Here is a 22,575-nt window from a genome sequence, read left to right as displayed (position 1 = left end):
TCTCTGATAATGTGAGCCTGTGATGCTGCTGCGAGTAAGGTTTCGATGTACTTGTGGATGTTATAATAAACTTCGGTCAACACCTCACCCATCCCACTCTCATTCCCTGTCCTCTTCTCTGTACCATCCAGATACTTCATCAGTCTTCCCCACCCCCTCAGATAGTGTGTCGCGGAGTCCCAACAAACTTCCTCCCACCCAACCACCAGGGGAAAAAAATTGCCCTCAGAGCCCCTCTGCGCCTCCTGCCTCTAACCTGTAACCCGTATCCTCCAGGTTTAGACGTACCTACTGTGGAGAAAAGTTTCCCATCTTACCCCCTTACTTCTGTCCACCCCCATCAGGTTTGATGTAATTTCCTCCCACATTACAAAGACATTTGGGTTAGTAGGGTACTTGGTCACTTGGATGTAATTGGACAGCATAGGCTCATTGGGCAGAAGTGTCTGTTACTGTGCTGTATCTCTAAGTAATGAAGTTAGATTACTAGGCTGGTTTTGCTGGTGTTTTGTTTCAGGCCGATTGAGCGATCTGGCGCTTCGCCATCTCGGAGGGAGTGTGGAGCAGAGCACGCAGCGTGCTGCAGATGATAAGTACCAAATGTTATGTGGATGTGAGACCAGTCAGGACACTTTCACAGAACGTCTGTCGAAGCTTTGAGAGTGACAAGCTGAACTTGCTGAGCAAATTAAAACACTGCTATGCCCTTCCTTGCAGCTGCATCTATCAGTCCACCCTGGCCAATCCTGGTCCGTCTGTTCCCATCGTCTCCCCCTACCCGTCAAACCCTGCCTCCCCCCACAACCCTCGGACACCCAACCGCTCATTTTCACACCCACTGCTCAATCTGACAACTCCCATAATTCTCCAGCCCCGCTTCCTTGTCTTCTCCAACCCCAACCACAATGCAACAATTCCCCATTATCACCTCCCCCATGCATTACGCCAAAATCTCCACTTCTCCTGAACCGTCAATCCCCTTCATTTCTTTCTCTTCCAAAGGCATCCTCTCCACTTTCCCAGTCCATCCCACCGTCATCCCCCTCCCCATCTGCACCAACCTCCACTCCCAGTCCACTGCTCCCAACGCCTCCAATGACCATTAAGCCACCTTCCCAATCTGCCCACCATCGCCGCCTCAAGCCCATTGACTTCCCCCTGCTCTCTCTACCCACCATCAATCTCCAGCCAGCCTCTCAGAGGAAGCAGGTCCTCTGGCCCAACTTGTCTGTTCTGACCACCCAAACTGGTCCCATTTTCCCGCGTTGGCTCATCTCCATCTAATCCTTTCACATCCAAGGACCTGTCCAAGTCTTCATGCACCCACCTCATGCAGCTCATTTCATATACCCACCACCCTCCGTGTCAGAAAACTTGCTCCTCAGGTTCCTACCAAATCTCTCCCCTCTCACTTTAAACATGTGCCCTTGATTCCCCAACCCTGGGGAAAAGTTGAGTGCATTCCCAGTCTTTAACTGCTCATGAATGTATGCACCTGCAAAGGGAGCCTGTTCAACCTCTCCCTATAACTCAGTCCTGAGAGTCCTTGCAACGTACTTGCTAATCTTTTACTATACTCTTAATGGCTTCATGGCATTTTTCCTGTAACAGGGTGATCAAACCTGATCACAGTATTTCATCTGCAGCCCCACCAACGTAATGTGATGTCCCAAAGTCACTGTACCTGGATTCCTTCGTCATCCCACTGCCCACCTCTGAACCCCATCCCTCTATTCCCGTGCCTCCCTCCCCACCACCAGCCCCTGCCCGTTCCTGGTCCATCTCTTCTCATTGTTCCGCTCTTCCGAATCCAATTCCCATCAATTCCCCCCAACCCTCACCAATTTCTACAGATGCCCCAGAGGAAACATTCTGTGCAAGTGCATCTTGGCTGCTCTGCCTGTGACGGCTAGAAACCGCAGAGCTCAGCACACCACGGAAACCAGCTCCCCCTCTACGGACTCTGCCGACACTCCCCACTGCCTCCGTGAAGCAGACAACATAACCAAAGACCCCAGCCACCCCAGACATTCTCTCCTCTCCCCTCTCCCATCGGGCAGAAGATACAAAAGCCGAAAAGCACTCAGGGACACTTTGTTATAACACTGTTGAATGGTCCTCTAGATCAAGATGCACCCTTGACACCACACTCTCCCTCGTTCTGATCTTGCACCGTACTGTCTACCTGCACTGCACTTCCCCTGTAACATTAATGTGCATTATTATTGTTTTACCTTGTTCTGCCTCAATACACTGTGGAGCAATACACTGCTCTGTATGAACAGTGTACAAGCCAAACTTTTCACTGTACCTCAGTACATGTGACAGCAATAAACCAATTTCAACGTCCTGTAGAGCTGTAACATCATGTCCCGATTTCCGAGTACTGAAGGATGTCAGCGTGCCAAACCCTTTCTTCACCACCCTGTCTATCTGTGAGTCATGCACCTGAACCCCAAGGTTCTCCAACACTTCCCTGGGGTCCTGCCATTCACTGGGAAGGTCCTAGCTCAGTCTAGCTCTCTGAAATGTTGCACCACGTGCCAGCTCCCAGCGGCTGCCCCCACCCCCGTCTCTCCCCGCCACACCAACTCACGGCATTTGGCAACATTCCTCCAATTGTCAAGGCTGACACCCTTCCTCTGGCAAGCTTCGGCGTAAACTTCCAGTGCCTGGCAGAACAGGGCCTGGTCCTCGGTGGGGCAGACATCGTGGACACACTGAGAGACATAGTGCGTAGGGTCAACCTCGGCCAGGCATTCGCTGAAGGGGCCAGTGGGGTGGGACATCAGCCCACAGAACTGAGAGTCCTCATACTTCTTCATCCTCTGGTCATCGCAGGGGTTCCCGCAGGCGGGGTCCCCGTCAGCCACTTTCCAGCTGGCACCAAATTCCTGGGTGTTGGACAGCACTGTTCCTGCCGGGGTCTGGAGGTCGTCATAGGATTTCCCATTGAAGTTGCCACAGAGGCCACACAGGGCCCCAGCGTGGCCACTGCCGACAGTCAGTACAAACATGTTCCATTCATAGTACAGATGCACGTTGAAATCTATCTCCAGCTTCACGCCCATTCCTGACTCAAACACAGAAACCCTGCCCTCATGGAGGTTGACGGGAAGATTAGTCTTGAACCCATCGACCTGTGGTAGAAGGACATGGTGGTCAGAAGAGCAAGGGGTGAAGGGGTGGTGATGGAGAGAGAGACATGTTTAATAGAGGGGGCAGAGTGACAGTGTGGGGTTGATAGAGAGAGAGGGTGAATGTAGAGACAGTGTAGGGTGCATAGAGCAAGGATGGAGGGAGAGGAGGAAGTGGTGGAGGGAGAGGGAGGGGTGGAAAGAGAGTGGGCAGATAGACAGAGGGGACAGATACAGAGAGAGGGAGCGAGAGGGGTGGATAGAGGGAGTGTGGGGTGTACAGAACAGGGATGGAGGGGGGCAGGAGGGGTGGAGGGAGAGAGGGCACAGAAGAAGAGTGTGGCAGAGAGTGATGCAGCAAAGAGAGAGGGGCAAAAAGTGATGGATGGATAGAGGGAGAGAATTAGAGAGAGAGGTAGATAGAGCAAGAAGTGGTGGACAGAGAGAGAAGGGGTCAGATAGAGAGAGCAGATAGAATGAGAAGGATACGAAGAGAGGGGGCAGAGAGGGAGGAGGATCAGAGAGAGGGGTTCAGGGAGAGAGTGGGGTGGGGGAACAGGCACACGAGAGATCGAGAAACTGTGAGAAAGAGAGAGGGAGTGAAAGAGAAAGACCATGAGAAAGAGAGCGGATAAGAGAGGGGGCAAGTGTGAGAGGAGGGCACGAGAGAGACAATGTGAGAAAGGGCATGAGCGAGAGAGATGGGGTGAGGGGGTGAGTGCGAGAGGGGGTGAAAGAGAAAGCATGACAGAAAGTGTGGGCAAAAGAGAGGGGGCTAAAGAGAGAGGGTACAAGAGAGAGTGTGTGGAAGAGGGCAAGTGAGAGACAAAGTGAGTAAGAGGGAGAGAGCACAAGAGAGGAAGGGTGCGCAAGAGAGAAAATGCAAAAAACAGAGGGTACACACGAGAGGAGGAGAGGGCAAGTGAGACAGTGAGAGGGAGAGGTGCATGAGAAAGAGCACATGTACTTGAGAGAGCAAAAGAGGGCACGAGAAAGAGAACACATGAGAGAGAGGGTGCGAGAGAGACAGGGCTCGTGAGAGGAAAAACATGCCTGTGTGCAAGACAGAGCCCGAGAGAGGGGGCACACGAGAATGAGAGGGCACATGAAGGAAAGAAGGTGCATAACAGAGTGTGAGAGAGTGTGTGCCAGAGAGAGGAGGCACACAGGAGTAAGAGTGAGAGAACGCAGGAGGAAGAGCGAGCGAGAGCACGCACGAGAGAAAGCATGAGAAACAGCACGTGAGAGAGAGACAGAGGGAGAAAGAGCAAGACAGAGAGTGTGTGACAGGGTTTGTGAAGGAGAGACTACATGGAAGAAGGAAATTGAAACAGGGAGAAAGTGCAAGAGGGAGAGACCATGAGAGAGAGAGACAGCACAAGCCACGGCGAGAGAGATTGTGCAAGAGAGCGTGAGAAAGCGTGTGACATACAGAGAGCGAGAGAGAGGGAGTGTGAGAGACAGTGAGAAGAAAGGGTGTGCACAAGAGAGGGAGCATGAGAGAGAGCGTGAGAGAGTGGGCGAGTGAGGGAGAGAGGGTGTGAGAGAGAGTCCACGAGAAAGTGTGAATGAGAGACAGAATGCACATGAGAGCGAATGCATGAGATAGGGAGAGAGAGGGAGTGAGGGAGAGAACACGCGAGAAAGAGGGTGCAAGATAAAGAGAGTGAGAGAGAGGGTGAGCGAGAGACAGAGTGCAGAAGAGAGAAAGAGTTTGCGTGAGTGAATGAGAGAACGCATGAGAGAGTGTGCAAGAGGGAGAATGTGTGAGAGAGAGTACGTGTATTTGAGAGTGAGAGAGGGCATGAGAGAAGGAGAGTGAGAGTGCAGAAAGCACGAACGAGATAGAGGATTTGCAAGAGAGAGAGGGCACACAAGAGAGAGTGAGTGAGAGACAGAGTTCACGAGAGTAAGAGTGTGCACGAGAGAGAGGGCATGAGGAGAGAGTGAGAGAGCCAGAGTGGGTGAGCAAGTGAAAGAGAGAGGGCACTTGGGAGAGGGTGTGCGAGGGTGCACGCCAGAGAGAGGGAGCATGAGAATAAGGACACAAAATAGTGAGAGCACGAGAGGGACAGCGTGCGAGGGAGAGAAAGCACAAGAGACACCAAGTGTGAGAGAATGGCCGAGAGAGAGGGGGTGTGTGGGAGAGGGATCACAAGAGAGAGCCAGGGTGAGGGAGAGTGTGTGAGAGAGGGTGCAAGTGAGAGAGTAAGAGTGAGAAAGCATGAGATAGCGCACGCATGGGAGGGAGTGCAAGAGACAGCCCAAGTGAGTGGGCATGTGAGAGAGGGCGAGTGAGATAGAGCGAGAGAGAGAGAGTGTCACAGAATTTCTGAGGGAGAGAGTACATGAGAGAAAGAATGTGAAATAGGGAGAGAGTGTAAGAGGGAGAGACCCTGAGAGAGAGTGAGGGTGCGAGACACACAGCACAAGCAACAGCGAGAGAGATCATGCAAGAGAGAGTTAAGAGACTGTAAGTGAGAGCATGGGAGAGCGTGTGACATACAGAGAGCAAGAGATAGGGGGTGTGAGAGAGCGTGAGCAATAAAGGGAGTGCACAGGAGAGGGAGCATGAGAGAGAGCGCGAGAGGGACAGCAAGCTGGGGAGAGAGGATGAGAGTGTAAGAGAGCGTGTGCAAGAGAGACAGAACGAGAGACCACATGCAGGAGAGGGAGTGAGAGACAGCCGAAGAGAATGGGCGATTGAGGGAGAGAGTCCACGAGAAAGTGTGAATGAGAGACAGAATGCATATGAGAGTGAGTGCATGAGACAGGGAGAGAGAGGGAGTGAGAGAGAGAGGGTGTATGAGAGTGTGAGAGAGCACACGTGCAAGAGAGAGCGGGAGTGCGCGTAAGAGAGTAAGAGTGCGTGAAAGGAGAGCGTGCAAATGTGAATGTGCAAGACAGAGAAGGCACGAAAGTCTGGGTGCATTAAAGCAAGAGAGTGTGGGCAAGTGAGAGAGAGAGGGTACACTCTTGCACTCTCACTCCCTCACTCTCTCTCACTTGCACTCTTTCTCCTGCATGCTGTCTCACACTCTCACTCCCTTACTCTCTCTCACTTGCACTCTTTCTCCTGCATGCTGTCTCACACTCTCACTCCCTCACTCGTGCCCTCTTTCTAACTCACTCGTCTTCTCTCTAACTCACAGGCCCTCTCGCGAGTGGGAGAGACGCTCAGGAGAGTGAGTGAGAGCGAGCAGACGAGACAGTCTGCAAGAGAGGGCACATGAGAGGGTGCACCAGATAGAGGGGGCAAGAGAGAGGGAGCCCACAAGACTGAGCAAGTGGTAGAGAGGGCATGTGGGAGAGGGAGCAAAAGAGAGAACCCAAGAGAGAGCCCATGTGAGAGAGAAAGGGTGTGAGAGAGCTAGAGAGCTCAAGAGAGAACACGCAAGGCAGAAAGCATGAGAGAGCACAAGAATTGTGATCATAATTCGATCTCCTTTGCCATAGCATTGGAGAGGGATCGGAACAGACAAGTCAGGAAAGTATTTCTTTGGAGTAAGGGGAAATATGACGCTATCAGGCAGGAGCTTGAAGCATAAATAGGGAACAGATGTTCTCAGGGAAATGTACGGCAGAAATCTGGCAAATGTTCAGGGGATATTTACATTTGAGTTCTGCATAGGTACGTTCCTATGAAAGGATGGTAGGGTACAGGAACCGTGGTTTAAAAAGGCTGTTAAAAATCTTGTCAAGAAGAAAAGGAGAGCTTATGAAAGGTTCAAATTACTAGGTAATGATAGAGATCTAGAAGATTATAAGGCTAGCTGAAAGGAGTTTAAGAATGAAATTAGGAGAGCCAGAAGGGGCCATGAGAAGACCCTGGCAGACAGGAGTAAGGAAAACCCCAAGGCATCCGACAACTATGTGAAGAGCAAGAGGATAAAACGTGAGAGAATAGGACCAATCAAGTGTGACAGTGGAAAAGTGTGCATGTAACCAGAGGAGATAGCAGAGGTACGTAATGAGTATTTTTTTTCAGTATTCTCTTTAGTATTCTATAGTATTTTTCTTCAGTATTCTCTGGAGCTTTTGGAAAGCATCAAGTTGGATAAGTCACCGTGACCTGAGAGGCAGGATTTATGAACATTTGGAGAGGTACAATATGATAAGGAATGGTTAGCATGGCTTTGTCAAAGGCAGGTTGTGCCTTACGAGCCTGATTGAATTTTCTGAGGAAGTGACTAAACACATTGATCAAGTTAGAGCAGTGGATGGAGTGTATATGGATTTCAGGAAAGCACCATGCACTGCTCCTTCAGAAAGTAACGAGGCATGGGATCCAAGGGGACATTGCTTTGTGGATCCAGAATTGGCTGCGTGGAGACTGGTGACCAGAGGTGTGACTTAGGAATCTGTTCTGGGACTCCTGCCCTTTGGGATTTTTATAAATGACCTGGATGAGGAAGTGGAGGGATGAGTTACTAAATTTGCTGATGTCACAAAGGTTGGGGGTGTTCTGGATAGTGTGGAGGGCTGTCAGAGGTTACAGCAGGGCATTGATAGGATGCAAAACTGGGCTGAGAAGTGGCAGATGGAGTTCAACCCAGATAAGTGTGAGGTGGTTCATTTTGGTCAGTCAAATATGATGGCAGAATATAGTATTAGTGGTAAGACTCTTGGTAGTGTGGAGGATCAGAGGGATCTTGGGGTCTGAGTCCATAGGACGCTCAAAGCTGCTGTGCAGATGACTCTGTGGTTAAGAAGGTATATGGTGCATTGGCCTTCATCAATTGTGGGATTGAGTTTCAGAACCAAGAGGTAATTTTGCAGCTATACAGGACCCTGGTCAGACCCAATTTGGAGTACTGTGCTCAGTTCTGGTCACCTCACTACAGGAAGGATGTGGAAACCATAGAAAGTGTGCAGAGGAGATTTACAAGGATGTTGCCTGGATTGGGGAGTGTGCCTTATGAGAATAGGTCGAGTGAACTTGGCCTTTTCTCCTTGGAGCAATGGAGGATGAGAGATGACCTGATAGAGGTGTGTAAGACGATGAGAGGCATTGATCGTGTGGATAGTTAGAGGCTTTTTCCCAGGGCTGAAATGGTTGCCACAAGAGGACACAGGTTTAAGGTGCTGGGGAGTAGGTACAGAGGAGATGTCAGGGGTAAGTTTTTTACGCAGAGAGTGGTGAGTGTGTGGAATGGGCTGCCGGCAATGGTGGTGGAGGCGGAAACGATAGGGTCTTTTAAAAGACTCCTGGATTGGTACATGGAGCTTAGAAAAATAGAGGGATATGGGTAACCCTAGGTAATTTCTAAGGTAAGGACATGTTCGGCACAACTTTCTATGTTTCTATAGAGCCCAGAGAGAAAGTTGCATGAGAGAGCGTATGAGCGAGGCGAGAGAGGGAGAGGGGGTAGATGGGAGAGGGAGCACAAGAGAGAGGGCATGCAAGAAAGAGAGAGAGAACTTGTGCAAGTGAGAGAAAGAGTACAAAAATGTGAGATTGTATGAGAAGGACTGTGTGCAAGAGAGCATGCAAGAAAAAAAGCATGAGGGAACACAGACACGAGAGGGAGCACGAGAGAGAGCATGAGAGTGGGCATGCAAGAGAGGAGTATGAAAGAGGGAGAGAGCCTGAGAGCTTGGGGGGGGTGGGGGGGGGGAGAGAGAGAGAGAGAGAGAGAGAGAGAGAGAGAGAGAGAGAGAGAGGGGGGGGGGGCACAAATGAGAGAGATAGTGTGTGTGAGAGAGAAAGTGCGAAAGAGGGATAGAGTGTGAGAGGGAGAGCATGCAAGAGAGAAAGCACGAGGGATTGCAAGAGAGAGCCTGAGAGAGAGGGTGTGAGATAAAGTGGACACATCAGAGAGGGAGCATGAGAGAGCTCGAGAGAACGTGCAAGAGAGTGTGAGATAGAGCCCAGAGAGTGGGCATGTAAGAGAGAAGGTTGTGAGAGAGAGAGAGAGAGAGCACTCAGAAGACAGAGGGCATGAGAGCGAGGGCATAAGAGACAGTGAGACTATCCGCAAGCGTGTGGGCGAGAGAAAGAGGGTAGGTGGGAAAGGAAGCACAAGAGAGGGCACACGTAAGAAAGAGAGCGGGCATGAGAGAGAAAAAGGGAGTTAGCTTGAGAGGGAGAGCATGAGAGAGAGTGCGTGAGAGGGAGGGAGATTTAGCGAGGGTGCGTGAGAGAGGGAGAGGGTGCGTGAGAGAGGGAGAGGGTGCGAGGGAGGGAGAGCACATGAGAGAGTGCACGTTTGAGGGAGCATGTTTGAGAGAGTGTGACAGAGAGAGTGCCCAAGAAAGTGGGCTAGTGAGAGGGAGGAAGCATATGAGAGAGTGCATGTGAGAGAGAGTGTGATAGAGAAGGCATGAGAGAGGGGGAGTGCGAGAGAAAATGAGAGTGGACAAGACTGAGAAGCTGGAGAAAGAGCATGCAAGAGAGAAAGCATGAGAGCACGTGCACAAGACTGAGTGCAAGAGAGAGCCTGAAAGGGTGGGTAAGTGAAAGAGAGGGCATGTGAGACAGCACAAGATGGAGTTAGTGAGGGAGAGCACGAGGGACAGGCTGAGTGAGTTGCAGTGGCTGCAAAAAAGAGAGGGTGAATGAGAGAGAGTGCTGGAGAAAGAGACGGCACGAAATCGACCGCGGGAGAGAGAGCCCGAAAGAGGAGAACACGTGAGAGGGAGAGCGCGCGTGAGAGAGGGCGCGCAAGCGGCTGAGGGTGCGAAGGAGGAAGCGGGCGCGAGGGAGAGATGGTGAGACAGAGGGGAGGGCGTGAGTGAGAGAGTGCACGTTTGAGAGGGAGCGCGACGGAGAATGCGAGAGAGGGGACAGGAAGAGTGGGTGCGAGAGAGATGACATGCACACGGGAGACGGAGAGAGAGAGAGCCTGAGAGAAGGCGCGACAGAAAGAGGGCAGGTGAGTGTGAGAGTGTGCAAGCGAGGGAGCATCCGCGAGTCAGAGTGAATGAGAGAGTGCACGAGAGTGAGATGAGGCCGAAGGCGTGGGGTTAGAGGGACGGAAAGAAGAAGGCGGGAGGAAGCAGGAGGGATGAGGGAAAGCCTGGAGTGGAGCAAAGGGGAGTAAATGGATAGAGATAGGTAAGGAAGAAGTGAAAGAGGGTTGTAAACTCTGGACCGGATACTAAAACTGGAGGGGACAGGGAAGATATCGACCGGATTAGATTGCATGGTATCGAGAGGGTTACGGGAAAATGTGGAGTGTTGGAAGACCACTTCAGAGCCAGGTGGTAGAGGAAACCAGGAGAGGACTTTCCAGGAGGACGAGGGCAGAGCGGGTTCACAACTCACCTCGATGAGACCGGGCTTCAACTTTCCCAGGACGATCTCTATGCCGTAAACTTCGATGGTGACCATCTTGACAAAGGAGTCTCCGCGGTGAACATCTTTGGCCTGGATGGCAAACTGGGGGAGCAAGGCGTCAGGATTGCTGCAGGTTTTGGCGATGATGTATGTGCAGTTGCCCTGGAAGTTGAAGCTCTTCCCATCGAAGGTAAGGTATTTGAAGTCGCTGTATGTCAAGCAGTCGCTGATGTAGTCTGGCACGCACACACCCATCTCGCAGGTTTCCAACGACTGGCATTGCACCTCGGAGCAGGGGTCAGCTGTTACAAAATGGGAATGGGTTTGGTTACTGTGGGTACCATCCCAACGCACTCCAGGGGTCAGACACAGAGTGAATCTCCCTCCACACCGTCCCATCACACACTCCCGGGGTCAGACACAGAGTGAAGCTCCCTCCACACCGTCCCATCACACACTCCCGGGGTGAGACACAGAGTGAAGCTCCCTCCACACCGTCCCATCACACACTCCCGGGGTCAGACACAGAGTGAAGCTCCCTCCACACCGTCCCATCACACACTCCCGGGGTCAGACACAGAGTGAAGCTCCCTCCACACCGTCCCATCACACACTCCGGGGGTCAGACACAGAGTGAAGCTCCCTCCACACTGTCCCATCACACACTCCCCATTATCACCTCCCCCATGCATTATCCCAAAATCTCCACTTCTCCTGAACCGTCAATCCCCTTCACTTCTTTCTCTTCCAAAGCATCCTCTCCACTTTCCCAGTCCATCCCACCTTCATCCCCCTCCCCATCTGCACCAACCTCCACTCCCAGTCCACTGCTCCCAACGCCTCCAATGACCATTAAGCCACCTTCCCAATCTGCCCACCATCGCCGCCTCAAGCCCATTGACTTCCCCCTGCTCTCTCTACCCACCATCAATCTCCAGCCAGCCTCTCAGAGGAAGCAGGTCCTCTGGCCCAACTTGTCTGTTCTGACCACCCAAACTGGTCCCATTTTCCCGCGTTGGCTCATCTCCATCTAATCCTTTCACATCCAAGGACCTGTCCAAGTCTTCATGCACCCACCTCATGCAGCTCATTTCATATACCCACCACCCTCCGTGTCAGAAAACTTGCTCCTCAGGTTCCTACCAAATCTCTCCCCTCTCACTTTAAACATGTGCCCTTGATTCCCCAACCCTGGGGAAAAGTTGAGTGCATTCCCAGTCTTTAACTGCTCATGAATGTATGCACCTGCAAAGGGAGCCTGTTCAACCTCTCCCTATAACTCAGTCCTGAGAGTCCTTGCAACGTACTTGCTAATCTTTTACTATACTCTTAATGGCTTCATGGCATTTTTCCTGTAACAGGGTGATCAAACCTGATCACAGTATTTCATCTGCAGCCACACCAACGTAATGTGATGTCCCAAAGTCCACTGTACCTGGATTCCTTCGTCATCCCACTGCCCACCTCTGAACCCCATCCCTCTATTCCCGTGCCTCCCTCCCCACCACCAGCCCCTGCCCGTTCCTGGTCCATCTCTTCTCATTGTTCCGCTCTTCCGAATCCAATTCCCATCAATTCCCCCCAACCCTCACCAATTTCTACAGATGCCCCAGAGGAAACATTCTGTGCAAGTGCATCTTGGCTGCTCTGCCTGTGACGGCTAGAAACCGCAGAGCTCAGCACACCACGGAAACCAGCTCCCCCTCTACGGACTCTGCCGACACTCCCCACTGCCTCCGTGAAGCAGACAACATAACCAAAGACCCCAGCCACCCCAGACATTCTCTCCTCTCCCCTCTCCCATCGGGCAGAAGATACAAAAGCCGAAAAGCACTCAGGGACACTTTGTTATAACACTGTTGAATGGTCCTCTAGATCAAGATGCACCCTTGACACCCCACTCTCCCTCGTTCTGATCTTGCACCGTACTGTCTACCTGCACTGCACTTCCCCTGTAACATTAATGTGCATTATTATTGTTTTACCTTGTTCTGCCTCAATACACTGTGTAATGGCCTGCTCTGTATGAACAGTGTACAAGCCAAACTTTTCACTGTACCTCAGTACATGTGACAGCAATAAACCAATTTCAACGTCCTGTAGAGCTGTAACATCATGTCCCGATTTCCGAGTACTGAAGGATGTCAGCGTGCCAAACCCTTTCTTCACCACCCTGTCTATCTGTGAGTCATGCACCTGAACCCCAAGGTTCTCCAACACTTCCCTGGGGTCCTGCCATTCACTGGGAAGGTCCTAGCTCAGTCTAGCTCTCTGAAATGTTGCACCACGTGCCAGCTCCCAGCGGCTGCCCCCCTCCACCCCCCCCCCCGTCTCTCCCCGCCACACCAACTCACGGCATTTGGCAACATTCCTCCAATTGGCAAGGCTGACACCCTCCCTCTGGCAAGCTTCGGCGTAAACTTCCAGTGCCTGGCAGAACAGGGCCTGGTCCTCGGTGGGGCAGACATCGTGGACACACTGAGAGACATAGTGCGTAGGGTCAACCTCGGCCAGGCATTCGCTGAAGGGGCCAGTGGGGAGGGACATCAGCCCACAGAACTGAGAGTCCTCATACTTCTTCATCCTCTGGTCATCGCAGGGGTTCCCGCAGGCGGGGTCCCCGTCAGCCACTTTCCAGCTGGCACCAAATTCCTGGGTGTTGGACAGCACTGTTCCTGCCGGGGTCTGGAGGTCGTCATCAGGATTCCCGTTGAAGTTGCCACAGAGGCCACACAGGGCCCCAGCGTGGCCCCTGCCGACAGTCACTATAATCATGTTCCCTTTATAGTACAGATTCATGTGGAAATCTGTCTCCAGCTTCACGCCCATTTCTGACTCAAACACATAAACCCTGCCCTCGTGGAGGTTGACGGGAAGATTAGTCTTGAACCCATCGACCTGTGGTAGAAGGACATGGTGGTCAGAGGAGCAAGGGGTGAAGGGGTGGTGATGGAGAGAGAGAGACATGTTTAATAGAGGGGGCAGAGTGACAGGGTGGGGTTGATAGAGAGAGACGGTGAATGTAGAGACAGTGTAGGGTGCATAGAGCAAGGATGGAGGGAGAGGAGGAAGTGGTGGAGGGAGAGGGGGTGGAAAGAGTGTGGGCAGATAGACAGAGGGGACAGATACAGAGAGAGGGAGCGAGAGGGGTGGATAGAGGGAGTGTGGGGTGTATAGAACAGGGATGGAGGGGGGCAGGAGGGGTGGAGGGAGAGAGGGCACAGAAGAAGAGTGTGGCAGAGAGTGATGCAGCAAAGAGAGAGGGGCAAAAAGTGACAGATGGATAGAGGGAGAGAATTAGAGAGAGAGGTGGATAGAGCAAGAAGTGGTGGACAGAGAGAGAAGGGGTCAGATAGAGAGAGCAGATAGAATGAGAAGGATATGAAGAGAGGGGGCAGAGAGGGAGGAGGATCAGAGAGAGGGGTTCAGGGAGAGAGTGGGGTGGGGGAACAGGCACACGAGAGATCGAGCGACTGTGAGAAAGAGAGCGGATGAGAGAGGGGGCGTAGGCGGGTGCAGTGTTAGAGGGAGTGTAACAGAGAGAGGGCAAGTGTGAGAGAGGGGACACGAGAGAGACAATGTGAGAAAAGGCATGAGCGAGAGAGATGGGGTGAGGGGGTGAGTGCGAGAGGGGGTGAAAGAGAAAGCATGACAGAAAGTGTGGGCATAAGAGTGGGGGCTAAAGAGAGAGGGTGTAAGAGAGAGTGTGTGGAAGAGGGCAAGTGAGAGACAAAGTGAGTAAGAGGGAGAGAGCACAAGAGAGGAAGGGTGCGCAAGAGAGAAAATGCAAAAAACAGAGGGTACACACGAGAGGAGGAGAGGGCAAGTGAGACAGTGAGAGGGAGAGGTGCATGAGAAAGAGCACATGTACTTGAGAGAGCAAAAGAGGGCACGAGAAAGAGAACACATAAGAGAGAGGGTGCGAGAGAGACAGGGCTCGCGAGAGGAAAAACATGCCTGTGTGCAAGACAGAGCCCGAGAGAGGGGGCGCACGAGAATGAGAGGGCACATGAAGGAAAGAAGGTGCATAACAGAGTGTGAGAGAGTGTGTGCCAGAGAGAGGAGGCACACAGGAGTAAGAGTGAGAGAACGCAGGAGGAAGAGCGAGCGAGAGCACGCACGAGAGAAAGCATGAGAAACAGCACGTGAGAGAGAGACAGAGGGAGAAAGAGCGAGACAGAGAGTGTGTGACAGGGTTTGTGAAGGAGAGAGTACATGGAAGAAGGAAATTGAAACAGGGAGAAAGTGCAAGAGGGAGAGACCATGAGAGAGAGAGACAGCACAAGCCACAGCGAGAGAGATCGTGCAAGAGAGCGTGAGAAAGCGTGTGACATACAGAGAGCGAGAGAGAGAGGGAGTGTGAGAGTAAGTGAGAAGAAAGGGTGTGCACAAGAGAGGGAGCATGAGAGAGAGCGTGAGAGAGTGGGCGAGTGAGGGAGAGAGGGTGTGAGAGAGAGTCCACGAGAAAGTGTGAATGAGCGACAGAATGCACATGAGAGCGAATGCATGAGATAGGGAGAGAGGGAGAGAACACGCGAGAAAGAGGGTGCAAGATAAAGAGAGTGAGAGAGAGGGTGAGCAAGAGACAGAGTGCAGAAGAGAGAAAGAGTTTGCGTGAGTGAATGAGAGAACGCATGAGAGAGTGTGCAAGAGGGAGAATGTGTGAGAGAGAGTACGTATTTGAGAGTGAGAGAGGGCATGAGAGAAGGAGAGCGAGAGTGCAGAAAGCACGAACGAGATAGAGGATTTGCAAGAGAAAGAGGGCACACAAGAGAGAGTGAGTGAGAGACAGAGTTCACGAGAGTAAGAGTGTGCACGAGAGAGAGGGCATGAGGAGAGAGTGAGAGAGCCGGAGTGGGTGAGCAAGTGAAAGAGAGAGGGCACTTGGGAGAGGGTGTGCGAGGGTGCACGCCAGAGAGAGGGAGCATGAGAATAAGGACACAAAATAGTGAGAGCACGAGAGGGACAGCGTGCGAGGGAGAGAAAGCACAAGAGACACCAAGTGTGAGAGAATGGCCGAGAGAGAGGGGGTGTGTGGGAGAGGGATCACAAGAGAGAGCCAGGGTGAGGGAGAGTGTGTGAGAGAGGGTGCAAGCGAGAGAGTAAGAGAGAGAAAGCATGAGAGAGCGCACGCATGGGAGGGAGTGCAAGAGACAGCCCAAGTGAGTGGGCATGTGAGAGAGGGCGAGTGAGACACAGCGAGAGAGCGTGCAAGTGAGCACAAGACAGAGTGTGCAAAAGGGAGGATGCATCAAGCAACAGTAAGAGAAAGCACACAAGAGGGAAAGTGAGAGGAAGTGCAAGACAGAGGCCAAGAGAGTGGGTGAGAGAGCATATGAGACAGGGAGCTTGTGACATACAGGGAGCAAGTGAGAGACAGCACAAACGATAGAAAGCGTGAGAAACAGCATGTGAGAGACAGAGGGAGAAAGAGCGAGAGATAGAGTGTGTGACAGAATTTGTGAGGGAGAGAGTACATGGGAAAAGAATGTGAAATAGGGAGAGAGTGTAAGAGGGAGAGACCCTGAGACACACAGCACAAGCAGCAGCGAGAGAGATCATGCAAGAGAGAGTTAAGAGACTGTAAGTGAGAGCATGAGAGAGCGTGTGACATACAGAGAGCAAGAGATGGGGGTGTGAGAGAGCGTGAGCAATAAAGGGAGTGCACAGGAGAGGGAGCATGAGAGAGAGCGCAAGAGGGACAGCAAGCTGGGGAGAGAGAATGAGAGTGTAAGAGAGCGTGTGCAAGAGAGACAGAACGTGAGACCACATGCATGAGAGGGAGTGAGAGACAGCCGAAGAGAATGGGTGAGTGTGGGAGAGAGTCCACGAGAAAGTGTGAATGAGAGACAGAATGCATATGACAGTGAGTGCATGAGACAAGGAGAGAGAGGGAGTGAGAGAGAGAGGGTGCACGAAAAAGAGGTGTATGAGAGTGTGAGAGAGCATACGTGCAAGAGAGAGCGGGAGTGCGCGTTAGAGAGTAAGAGTGCGTGAAAGGAGAGCATGCAAACGTGAAAGTGCAAGACAGAGAAGGCACAAGAGACTGGGTGCATTAGAGCAAGAGAGTGTGGGCAAGTGAGAGAGAGAGGGTACACTCTTGCACTCTCACTCCCTCACTCTCTCTCACTTGCACTCTTTCTCCTGCATGCTGTCTCACACTCTCACTCCCTCACTCGTGCCCTCTTTCTAACTCACTCGTCTTCTCTCTAACTCACAGGCCCTCTCGCGAGTGGGAGAGACGCTCAGGAGAGTGAGTGAGAGCGAGCAGACGAGACAGTCTGCAAGAGAGGGCACATGAGAGGGTGCACCAGATAGAGGGGGCAAGAGAGAGGGAGCCCACAAGACTGAGCAAGTGGTAGAGAGGGAGCCCACAAGACTGAGCAAGTGGTAGAGAGGGCATGTGGGAGAGGGAGCAAAAGAGAGAACCCAAGAGAGAGCCCACGTGAGAGAGAAAGGGCGTGAGAGAGCTAGAGAGCTCAAGAGAGAACACGCAAGGCAGAAAGCATGAGAGAGTGCAAGAATTGTGATCATAATTCTATCTCCTTTGCCATAGCATTGGAGAGGGATCGGAACAGACAAGTCAGGAAAGTATTTCTTTGGAGTAAGGGGAAATATGACGCTATCAGGCAGGAGCTTGAAGCATAAATAGGGAACAGATGTTCTCAGGGAAATGTACGGCAGAAATCTGGCAAATGTTCAGGGGATATTTACATTTGAGTTCTGCATAGGTACGTTCCTATGAAAGGATGGTAGGGTACAGGAACCGTGGTTTAAAAAGGCTGTTACAAATCTTGTCAAGAAGAAAAGGAGAGCTTATGAAAGGTTCAAATTACTAGGTAATGATAGAGATCTAGAAGATTATAAGGCTAGCTGAAAGGAGTTTAAGAATGAAATTAGGAGAGCCAGAAGGGGCCATGAGAAGACCTTGGCAGACAGGAGTAAGGAAAACCCCAAGGCATCCGACAAGTATGTGAAGAGCAAGAGGATAAGACGTGAGAGAATAGGACCAATCAAGTGTGACAGTGGAAAAGTGTGCATGTAACCAGAGGAGATAGCAGAGGTACGTAATGAGTATTTTTTTCAGTATTCTCTTTAATATTCTATAGTATTTTTCTTCAGTATTCTCTGGAGCTTTTGGAAAGCATCAAGTTGGATAAGTCACCGTGACCTGAGAGGCAGGATTTATGAACATTTGGAGAGGTACAATATGATAAGGAATGGTTAGCATGGCTTTGTCAAAGGCAGGTCGTGCCTTACGAGCCTGATTGAATTTTCTGAGGATGTGACTAAACACATTGATCAAGATAGAGCAGTGGATGGAGTGTATATGGATTTCAGGAAAGCACCATGCACTGCTCCTTCAGAAAGTAACGAGGCATGGGATCCAAGGGGACATTGCTTTGTGGATCCAGAATTGGCTGCGTGGAGACCGGTGACCAGAGGTGTGACTTAGGAATCTGTTCTGGGACCCCTGCCCTTTGGGATTTTTATAAATGACCTCAATGAGGAAGTGGAGGGATGAGTTACTAAATTTGCTGATGTCACAAAGGTTGGAGGTGTTGTGGATAGTGTGGAGGGCTGTCAGAGGTTACAGCAGGACATCGATAGGATGCAAAACTGGGCTGAGAAGTGGCAGATGGAGTTCAACCCAGATAAGTGTGAGGTGGTTCATTTTGGTCAGTCAAATATGATGGCAGAATATAGTATTAGTGGTAAGACTCTTGGTAGTGTGGAGGATCAGAGGGATCTTGGGGTCTGAGTCCATAGGACGCTCAAAGCTGCTGTGCAGATGACTCTGTGGTTAAGAAGGTATATGGTGCATTGGCCTTCATCAATTGTGGGATTGAGTTTTAGAGCCAAGAGGTAATTTTGCAGCTCTACAGGACCCTGGTCAGACCCAATTTGGAGTACTGTGCTCAGTTCTGGTCACCTCACTACAGGAAGGATGTGGAAACCATAGAAAGTGTGCAGAGGAGATTTACAAGGATGTTGCCTGGATTGGGGAGCATGCCTTATGAGAATAGGTTGAGTGAACTCGGCCTTTTCTCCTTGGAGCGACGGAGGATGAGAGGTGACCTGATAGAGGTATGTAAGACGATGAGAGGCATTGATCGTGTGGGTAGTTAGAGGCTTTTTCCCAGGGCTGAAATGGTTGCCACAAGAGGACACAGGTTTAAGGTGCTGGGGAGTAGGTACAGAGGAGATGTCAGGGGTAAGTTGTTTACGCAGAGAGTGGTGAGTGCATGGAATGGGCTGCCGGCAATGGTGGTGGAGGCGGAAACGATAGGGTCTTTTAAAATACTCCTGGATTGGTACATGGAGCTTAGAAAAATAGAGGGATATGGGTAACCCTAGGTAATTTCTAAGGTAAGGACATGTTCGGCACAACTTTCTATGTTTCTATAGAGCCCAGAGAGAAAGTTGCATGAGAGAGCGTATGAGCGAGGCGAGAGAGGGAGAGAGAGGGTAGATGGGAGAGGGAGCACAAGAGAGAGGGCATGCAAGAAAGAGAGAGAGAACTTGTGCAAGTGAGAGAAAGAGTACAAAAATGTGAGAGTGTATGAGAAGGATTGTGTGCAAGAGAGCATGCAAGAAAAAAAGCATGAGGGAACACAGACACGAGAGGGAGCACGAGAGAGAGCATGAGAGTGAGCATGCAAGAGAGGAGTGTGAAAGAGGGAGAGAGCCTGAGAGCTTGGGGGGGGGGGGGAAGAGAGAGAGAGAGAGAGAGAGAGAGAGAGAGAGCATGCAAGAGAGAAAGCACGAGGGAGTGCAAGAGAGAGCCTGAGACTGAGAGAGAGGGTGTGAGATAAAGTGGACACATCAGAGAGGGAGCATGAGAGAGCTCGAGAGAACGTGCAAGAGAGTGTGAGATAGAGCCCAGAGAGTGGGCATGTAAGAGAGAAGGTTGTGAGAGAGAGAGAGAGAGAGCACTCAGAAGATAGAGGGCATGAGAGCGAGGGCATAAGAGACAGTGAGACTATCCGCAAGCGTGTGGGCGAGAGAAAGAGGGTAGGTGGGAAAGGAAGCACAAGAGAGGGCACACGTAAGAAAGAGAGCGGGCATGAGAGAGAAAAAGGGAGTTAGCTTGAGAGGGAGAGCATGAGAGGGAGGGCGTGAGAGGGAGGGAGATTTAGCGAGGGTGCGTGAGAGAGGGAGAGGGTGCGTGAGAGAGGGAGAGGGTGCGAGGGAGGGAGAGGGTGCGAGGGAGGGAGAGCACATGAGAGAGAGTGCACGTTTGAGGGAGCATGTTTGAGAGAGTGTGACAGAGAGAGTGCCCAAGAAAGTGGGCTAGTGAGAGGGAGGAAGCATATGAGAGAGTGCATGTGAGAGAGAGTGTGATAGAGAAGGCATGAGAGAGGGGGAGTGCGAGAGAAAATGAGAGTGCACAAGACTGAGAAGCTGGAGAAAGAGCATGCAAGAGAGAAAGCATGAGAGCACGTGCACAAGACTGAGTGCAAGAGAGAGCCTGAAAGGGTGGGTAAGTGAAAGAGAGGGCATGTGAGACAGCACAAGATGGAGTTAGTGAGGGAGAGCACGAGGGACAGGCTGAGTGAGTTGCAGTGGCTGCAAAAAAGAGAGGGTGAATGAGAGAGAGTGCTGGAGAAAGAGACGGCACGAAATCGACCGCGGGAGAGAGAGCCCGAAAGAGGAGAACACGTGAGAGAGGGAGAGGGTGCGTGAGAGAGGGCGCGCGAGCGGCTGAGGGTGCGAAGGAGGAAGCGGGCGCGAGGGAGAGATGGTGAGACAGAGGGGAGGGCGTGAGTGAGAGAGTGCACGTTTGAGAGGGAGCGCGACGGAGAATGCGAGAGAGGGGACAGGAAGAGTGGGTGCGAGAGAGATGACATGCACACGGGAGACGGAGAGAGAGAGAGCCTGAGAGAAGGCGCGACAGAAAGAGGGCAGGTGAGTGTGAGAGTGTGCGAGCGAGGGAGCATCCGCGAGTCAGAGTGAATGAGAGAGTGCACGAGAGTGAGATGAGGCCGAAGGCGTGGGGTTAGAGGGACGGAAAGAAGAAGGCGGGAGGAAGCAGGAGGGATGAGGGAAAGCCTGGAGTGGAGCAAAGGGGAGTAAATGGATAGAGATAGGTGAGGAAGAAGTGAAAGAGGGTTGTAAACTCTGGACCGGATACAAAAACTGGAGGGGACAGGGAAGATATCGACCGGATTAGATTGCATGGTATCGAGAGGGTTACGGGAAAATGTGGAGTGTTGGAAGACCACTTCAGAGCCAGGTGGTAGAGGAAACCAGGAGAGGACTTTCCAGGAGGACGAGGGCAGAGCGGGTTCACAACTCACCTCGATGAAACCGGGGTTCAACTTTCCCAGGACGATCTCTATGCCGTAAACTTCGATGGTAACCATAGTGACAAAGGAGTCTCCGCGGTGAACATCTTTGGCCCGGATGGCAAACTGGGGGAGCATGGCGTCAGGATTGCTGCAGGTTTTGGCGATGATGTATGTGCAGGTGCCCTGGAAGTTGAACTTCTTCTCATCGAAGGTTCCGTATTCGGAGTCGCCTATTCTGTAGCAAACGCCGGGGTAATCTGGCACGCACACACCCATCTCGCAGGTTTCAAACGACTGGCATTGCACCCCGGAGCAGAGGACAGCTGTTACAAAATGGGAATGGGTTTGGTTATCATGGGTTGGGTATCATCCCAACGCACTCCAGGGGTCGGACACGGAATGAAGCTCCCTCCACATCGTACCGTCATACACACGCGCCCAGCTTCCCTCAACACTGTCCCACCACACACTCCCAGGGTCAGACACAGAGTGAATCTCCCTCCACACTGTCCCATCACACACTCCCGGGGTCAGACACAGAGTGAAGGTCCCTCCACACTGTCCCATCACACACTCCCGGGGTCAGACACAGAGTGAATCTCCCTCCACACTGTCCCATCACACACTCCCGGGGTCAGACACAGAGTGAATCTCCCTCCACACTGTCCCATCTCACACACTCCCGGGGTCAGACACAGAGTGAAGGTCCCTCCACACTGTCCCATCACACACTCCCGGGGTCAGACACAGAGTGAATCTCCCTCCACACTGTCCCATCACACACTCCCGGGGTCAGACACAGAGTGAAGGTCCCTCCACACTGTCCCATCACACACTCCCGGGGTCAGACACAGAGTGAATCTCCCTCCACACTGTCCCATCACACACTCCCAGGGTCAGACACAGAGTGAATCTCCCTCCACACTGTCCCATCAGACACTCCCGGGGTCAGACACGAAGTGAAGGTCCCTCCACACTGTCCCATCACACACTCCCGCGGTCAGACACAGAGTGAAGGTCCCTCCACACTGTCCCATCACACACTCCCGGGGTCAGACACAGAGTGAAGCTCCCTCCACACCGTCCCATCACACACTCCCAGGGTCAGACACAGAGTGAATCTCCCTCCACACTGTCCCATCACACACTCCCGGGGTCAGACACAGAGTGAAGGTCCCTCCACACTGTCCCATCACACACTCCCGGGGTCAGACACGGAGTGAAGCTCCCTCCACACCGTCCCATCACACACTCCCAGGGTCAGACACAGAGTGAAGCTCCCTCCACACCGTCCCATCGCACACTCCCGGGGTCAGACACAGAGTGAAGGTCCCTCCACACTGTCCCACCACACACTCCCTGGGTCAGACACGGAGTGAAGCTCCCTCCACACCGTCCCATCACACACTCCCGGGGTCAGACACAGAGTGAAGCTCCCCCCGCACCGTCCAATCGCACACTCCCGGGGTCAGACACAGAGTGAAACTCCCTCCGCACCGTCCCATCACACACTCCTGGGGTCAGACACAGAGTGAGGCTCCCTCCACACCGTCCCATCACACACTCCGGGGGTCAGACACAGAGTGAAGCTCCCTCCACACTGTCCCATCACACACTCCCCATTATCACCTCCCCCATGCATTATCCCAAAATCTCCACTTCTCCTGAACCGTCAATCCCCTTCACTTCTTTCTCTTCCAAAGGCATCCTCTCCACTTTCCCAGTCCATCCCACCTTCATCCCCCTCCCCATCTGCACCAACCTCCACTCCCAGTCCACTGCTCCCAACGCCTCCAATGACCATTAAGCCACCTTCCCAATCTGCCCACCATCGCCGCCTCAAGCCCATTGACTTCCCCCTGCTCTC

At 52.2% G+C, this 22,575-nt stretch overlaps 1 protein-coding gene across 1 annotated transcript in view; it reads right to left on the bottom strand.

The window, feature by feature from the left end:
• LOC140732962 (IgGFc-binding protein-like) overlaps positions 1 to 22,575 on the bottom strand; it is a 64,163-nt gene that overhangs the window by 25,204 nt on the left and 16,384 nt on the right. Inside the window, exons 6-9 of the mRNA XM_073055697.1 lie at positions 20,718 to 21,031; positions 12,771 to 13,314; positions 10,405 to 10,718; positions 2,597 to 3,140 (exon numbers count right to left, since the gene is read on the bottom strand). Coding sequence (XP_072911798.1) covers positions 2,597 to 3,140; positions 10,405 to 10,718; positions 12,771 to 13,314; positions 20,718 to 21,031 — 1,716 coding nt within the window. The remainder of the gene's footprint in view (positions 1 to 2,596; positions 3,141 to 10,404; positions 10,719 to 12,770; positions 13,315 to 20,717; positions 21,032 to 22,575) is intronic.

Source organism: Hemitrygon akajei, chromosome 1, assembly GCF_048418815.1.
Source record: "Hemitrygon akajei chromosome 1, sHemAka1.3, whole genome shotgun sequence".
Classification (NCBI taxonomy): domain Eukaryota; kingdom Metazoa; phylum Chordata; class Chondrichthyes; order Myliobatiformes; family Dasyatidae; genus Hemitrygon; species Hemitrygon akajei.
Note: the sequence above shows the minus strand (reverse complement) of the source record. Positions and strands in the feature narration are given on the sequence as shown.